We start from the raw sequence: 6,855 nt of genomic DNA on the forward strand, positions 1-6,855 counted from the left end.
AATTTAGTGCTACTTGGTCCCAATGGAATTTCCCATTGGGAACCTACTAGCACTAAGATGCTAACTGGTTAGCAAGATGCTTCCGACAAACAGGCCACAACTAAACTTGCTTGTGAACCTTCTGCCACACAACGCCCTCTTTATAAAGGACCAATCGCATTCACTTTATTCACTCGTTTAAAGTTGTGCACCACTCGGGAGAATTCGGAAATGCAACGTTTGGAACAGCCGCTTCCCTACGACTTAAATGACGCTTTTCAGCACTATGCTGCCGTGCGTTACGTTAGGTTGTCGTTGGACATAAGTTCTGGACGCATTATAAATACTCTATGTATACGCCCAAAATTTAAAAAATACATAGTTTAGTGTTAGTGTTAGTTTAGCGTTTCAGGAGATTGTGGGACGTCAGGTTAAATCAGCAAGGTGTGACAGCGTCCTTAGTGCTGATTTATGCAGTAAATTTGTTTGTGATTCACTTTTGATGTGATTCTGGCACCATTAGCAAACGTTTAAAATGCAGTTGTGAAGAGAAAGTGAAATGTAGTTTGAAAAAAATGCAGTTGATAAAACTTCATCTACAAAATGTAAATTGAAATAAATAATTAGAAAATATAAAATCTGTACAAAAAAAAAAAAAAGTTAATTGAAACATGAATTCATTACATGAATAGAAAAAAGAAAAAAATATAAAAAATGCATTAAAAAAGGAAATTTGAAAAAAAAAGTTTCACAGTTTAATTTCTGGCTTGGAGTTTTTTTTTTTTCAAACTTCAGTTTAAAAATGTTTTTTTTTAAATGTCTTTGGCTCACAAACATTGATGGAAAAAAAGTTCCCTCCCTTCTCCTAGTTCTGAAACCCTTCAGAAGGATTTTTCTAAATCAGTGCTGTAATCTAGACCCACATTTTGTGTCCCTGCTCGTTGTTTATCTAAGTCCTCCCCTAAAACAAGCAGGACAACCTCTAAGAAGCTTTGAGGTCCTCTAGAGGTTTGTTCTCTGGATTCCTGCTGGGACCAGTAACATGTGCAGAGCGTAACTATGGAAGAAAATAAACTGGGGGAGTTGTTAGATAAAATAAACACTTAAAGCAACAGATTGGAGGAATGTAAACTGTGGGAGCAGGAAGAAGGGCTGCAGTGATGACATGGAAGTTCCTCTGTGCTGATGGCTGTTTCAGCTCTGTTATCGTCCTGCAGCCGCCTAATGAAGCCAGCACAGATATATAGTCAATAGATGCAGTAATCAGGTGGATCTTTATGACCACTGGCAGGTGAACCCCTCCATCGATGGCTGGACAACCATAGAGCACAGCTGGTCATAATGTTCTGCCTCATCATTTACTTATCTGCTTACAGCCCAGCTGGAAGCTGTGGGTTAAGTTCCAGCCTCTCGTCTCCTGCTCAACACCGGTGCGCCCCTGAGCAAGGCACTAACCTATTCACTGTGCCTACAGGGTTTCCAGGGTTTATACAGAAATGGGTAACTCTAATGCTGTTAGAAATAATTGGAATGCCATCAACAAGTACCCATTATCGCATACATATATATATATATGTATATATGTACATGTATATATATAAATGTATATATATATGTGTGTATATATAAATACATATATATATACATATACATATATACATATATATATGTATATATGTATGTGTGCATATATAATTATGTGTATATAAATGTATGTATACGTATATGTATATGTGTATATATATGTATATATATAAATGTATATATATATATATATATTTATACACATGTATATATATATGTGTATATATAAATACATATATATATATACATATATACATACATATAAATACATATATATATACATATATATGTATATATACATATATATGTATATATGTATGTGTGCATATATAATTATGTGTATATATATATGTATGTATACATATATGTATATGTGTATATATATGTATATATATATGTATATATATTTATATATATATAAAAAAGATGACAAAATCCTTCATCATCTTTACCATCAACAGGCTGTAGCCATGTTTTGAATTCCTCGTTTTCCACCCACTTTTGTTTAAATTTGCATTTTCCCATTCTCTAGCTTTTTTTTCCGCCTTCAGCTTCTTTTCCGAACAAACGGCTTTACGATAAACCGGAAGCATTTCCGAGCAAACATGCAGAACCATTCATATCTGGTATATCTGACAAAAATAAAGCATTTTAAATGCCACAATTTTTTATAGAGTAAAATTAATAATAATAATAATTTATTGACATGTAATGATTTTTAATGGCCCTGTTTTTAATGAGGAGAAAGTTCAGTCACGATTCAAACAGAAGAGCTGGTTCTGGTCCAGCTGTCCACATCTGTTTGGTTCCACCTCAGAACCCTGCTGCTGCTCATTCTTTCTGTCCTGGATTCATTGCCTGGTAAGCTGGTAACTGGTTTGGACTTTAAATCAGTCTTTTCTATTGGGGGTTCCTAGTTCTTGGACCTGATTGACCCGAAAGTTAATTTATTTTTTTTTGCTTATTATTTAACCTGTTATATTTGTTTCCATCCAGCCAAAATAAATTATTTAACTATCAAGAAATACATTTTTGTGTTTTTTCTGCTTTTAATTTACATTTAAAGGTAGTCTTTTTTGTTAAAAATAGTTTTTTACATCCAGGATAAAAGCAGATTGACTCTAAAGACCCAAGCTTCATAACCAGGGACCATCTGTTTGGTTTCCCCCTCATGGAGAACTAGTACGTGTCATTTCTAGTGTGAAGCTGTTATCTAACCGCTCCAATGAACTCATCACAGGACTCCTTAAACTCTGGGTCGGGTCGCGGGCTTTGCTCTGGTGGGTCAGGGCGTAGCGGGGAATCTGCACGTCAGCCGGCGGAGACATCTGCTGTAGCTGTGAAATGTCTCCAGAAGGCTGCAGCCACAGCTTTAACTGATCCGTTTGTCTCTGTTCTGGTCCAGGTGAGCGGAGGATCCTTCACCTGGGGAAACAACCAGCGGACGCTGTCAGACATCAACATCCGGATCCCCACAGGTAGAGCTGCTGCCTCTAAGTCACCTCAGTGCATGAAAGGAAAGGATGCTCTTAGTTCTCGCCGTTTGACTGGATTCATGAACCGATTCATAAAAGCAGGAAGAATTCACACTTTCATTACGCAGATCATTTCTAAACTAAGCTGAATTCAACATCAGGGTCAGAACCTCCTGATGTCATAAAAACAACATCAACATTTCTGTCTTATTTATAAAATGAGTCTAAATCACTAAATGTTCCTTTAAATATCAGACTATTTCTATAATGTCCTGACAGATTAAAAGATTTTTTGTATACCGTATTTTAAACACTCATTTTTTTACACATGCCAATGCAATCGACACTCGATTGTGATGACCAGGTGGTCATGCACAGGAGTAGACAGGATCAGGTGCAGATGAGCAGGCTCAGTGGAAGAGGGGACGTGGAACATGAACTCGATGCAGGACTTTAAACTGGTCTCCTCCCTGGAGCCAGGCTTACTGGAATAAAAACTGAACCTTCCCACATATTGAGCCAAAAACCCAGAGGACTCTGCGGAGGAGGAACAGCGGTCGAGCAGCTTCTAGCCAATAAAATTAGCTCATTTGGTCACGTGACTCAACAGTTAGGCATAGCTTTGTTCTGGGCTGAATGAAGCTGAATGAGGAGTTTTTTTTGTTAAATAGATATGATTACAAAACATCAGGGAGCTACTAATAGACGGCTGTTACAGTTTATCATCTAATCGGACTGGGTGAAATAACTGAGCCAATCACAGCTAGTGCGGCCCCCCTGTCTTCCACGGCTCTTGGTTTGATCCGGAAGGAGCCATCTTTTTTTTTTTTTTTTGACCAAATGAGCTAATTTCATTGGCTAGAAGCTGCTCACCTGAGAGTAGATTGCTTTGGCTGGAGTTCTACAAAAGGTCAAAACATTTGCAGGAAAATATTTCTGCAGGTGACTTTTTCAAAATGAATTATTTTGCAGCTAATTTTTTTTGCAGCTGAATTTTTTTGCATGCAATTTTTTTTGCCGTTGAAATTCTTTGCAGGTGACTGTTTGGTAGGCACTTTTTTGGCAGGTGAACTTTTTTGCAGGTCAATATTTTTTGCAGCTGAATTTTCACTAGATAAACATTTAGTGTAAGGAATTTAATGTGTAAAAAAATTCAGTGTTTAAAATTCTGAGCTAAAAAAGTTCATGGTTTAGAATATGGTGTACAAAAAGGCAGATTCCAATTAGACAGTTTTTCTTCAATAGGGATGAAAACAGTAATTTATAGCTAAATTACTGTTTCCTGAAGCTTCTCATGTTTTAAAGATCCATCACTGTGTGAAATAAATGATTTAAACATGAAAGACACTGAGAGCAGAAAGACTTTTAACACCTCGGTTTTCATCTCCTGGGTAATTTGCTTCAATCCACCATGAAACAGGTCTGATTTCCATCTTTTTAAAGGTTTTTATGAGAGCTGAATAGGAACAGAGGTAGAGGCGACTTTCAGGCGGTGCTGTCTTTAAATCAGACTGGGTCAACTTCAAATGTCCTTTCAGAATATTTCATTTCTGTTGCTTTTAGTATTTATTCAACAGCCAACAGTGAGATGGAGATGGATGAGGAATCTGTTATATTTATTTATTTCATACTTCCACAATGACTTATTGGTTATATTGAATGTTTATTTAGGTATTGCTTATGATTTATTAAAATTCAAATTAATACATTTATGTTTGGAAAACTAGAAAATAAACATTGAAAAAAGACAGAGATTTAAGAGCTTTTTCAATTATATTTTTATGAGGAAATCACACCTTTTTAGCCATTTTTGTTTAAAGTAGATGGTTTGTTAGATCATTCTGTGTTCGGGAGAGAAGCTGATTACATGTCCTAAAGCTTTGGATTAACCCTGAAATCAGATTATTTGAAATCAGATTATTTGTAAAAAAAAAAAAAAAAAAAAGCTCAACATTGATGTCGGATCACTGCTTAAATCCCAGTTTAGAAATCCGGCTCGCAGTTACATCGAAAATAACAGCGACGCCGCTCACTTCTCGGTGAAACGCCAAGTGTCAGGGAGCTGGATGGCGGCTAGCAGCTGCATCATGCAGCACTTCGGCCCTCTGGGAGGTGACTGCCTTGCAATCCCAGTCATGCTACTACTAAGCAAACAGTTCCAATCTTCTGCCAAGTGCTGGAGGGGAACTAACTGGACTTGTGAGGGATTATGCGTTTCGTATTTCAGAAGTGGTCTCTGCCAGGCTGACTCAGAACGTGTGACCATGAGTGTAATTCTCCCCGACTTAATTACATGAGCCCCCCCTACATTTACACACAAATTGTGAGAAATGTCACCTAAGGAGCTTAGCAGGTGTGGGACTAGCAGGTGGTTTATGTTCCATAACCCCAAACACTCTGAATTAGTGGAGTTTAACTTATATTTTTCAATCAATAACATTTTCCAAATATGATCTTGTGCTTTAAATGATAGCTTTTAGTAATCTCCTAAATGATGCTTCATCTGTCATATTCAATGTGTTTCCATCCCAGGTCAGCTGACGATGATCGTGGGCCAGGTGGGTTGTGGGAAATCCTCCCTGCTGCTGGCCATGCTGGGAGAGATGCAGGCAATCGATGGGAGAGTTCACTGGAGCAAGTAAGTCAAAATTAGGATACGTCTAAACATCATGGGATAAAAGACATTTCATCAATACCAGACACTAAAAAAACTATTTCATGCCAACAAAAAATAAATTAATCTAATAAAAAGAAGAAGCCAACTTAGAGGATTTAGAACATTTTCTGTCTGTTTAACTTTGTAAACAGTTTTCCTGGTTATTGGTTTACGGTTTATATATAAAAGCAAGGATGTGAAAGCTAAATGCTCCCATCTTCTCCAATTAGTACCTTTTAGTACTTTTTCTGCATGTACAAAATAAAAGTACATATTCCAAATAACTGGCCACTCTGAGATGAAAAAAGCTTCTTCTTTTTCTCTGTTCTTATTTTACTATTTGATCATTTATATTAGACAGAAAATGTATTTATTTATTGCATTTTTCAGTCAATAATTAAGTGGACATAAAAAACTGGGCCAAAAAAGTGCTCTTAACTATGACGGAGTGTTAGGGTAATTTTTTTAAATCTTGAGAATAAAGTTGTAATACTGCGAGAATTAAGTCATCATACCGGAACCAGTTTCTGAAAGAAAGCTTGCAGCTCTGATCAGCAGATGATGGCCGACCAGCTCCACCAATCAGCAACCTGAGTCCACTTTGACATCCTTCCCAGTTTGATGCTGCTGCTAAAAGATTTCCTGATTTATCAAACCAGAGCCAAAGTATAACTTCACATGATGCTCCACATTCCTTATTTTTAAGTGCTTCTTGTAGGACTTCTCATAAAATACAACTTTATTCTAGTAATTTTAAGACTTTATTCTCTTAATTTTATGACTATTCTCATTGTGACTTTATTCTCATGAATTTATGACTTTATTCTCGTACTGTTATGACTTTATTTTTGTAGTTTTATGACTTTATTCTCATAGTTTTATGACTTTATTCACGTAATTTTATTACTATTCTCATTGTGACTTTATCGACGTAATATTACGACTTTATTCTCGTTATATTACGACTTTATTCCCGTAATATTATGACTTTATTCCCATAATTTTATGACTTTATTCTTGTAATTTTATTACTATTCTCATTGTGACTTTATTGACGTAATAGTACGACTTTATTCTGATTATATTACGCCTTTATTCTCGTAATATTATGACTTTATTCCCATAATTTTATGACTTTATTCTTGTAATTTTATTACTATT

The 6,855-nt window shown here is 36.0% G+C and overlaps 1 protein-coding gene across 1 annotated transcript in view; it reads left to right on the forward strand.

The window, feature by feature from the left end:
• LOC107092346 (ATP-binding cassette sub-family C member 9-like) overlaps positions 1–6,855 on the forward strand; it is a 35,072-nt gene that overhangs the window by 8,226 nt on the left and 19,991 nt on the right. The window contains exons 4-5 of the mRNA XM_015386782.1: positions 2,969–3,041; positions 5,571–5,676. Of these exons, the coding sequence (XP_015242268.1) occupies positions 2,969–3,041; positions 5,571–5,676 (179 nt within the window). The remainder of the gene's footprint in view (positions 1–2,968; positions 3,042–5,570; positions 5,677–6,855) is intronic.

The sequence above is a fragment of the Cyprinodon variegatus genome, unplaced genomic scaffold (assembly GCF_000732505.1).
Source record: "Cyprinodon variegatus isolate N-32 unplaced genomic scaffold, C_variegatus-1.0 Scaffold376, whole genome shotgun sequence".
NCBI classification, from domain to species: Eukaryota; Metazoa; Chordata; class Actinopteri; order Cyprinodontiformes; family Cyprinodontidae; genus Cyprinodon; species Cyprinodon variegatus.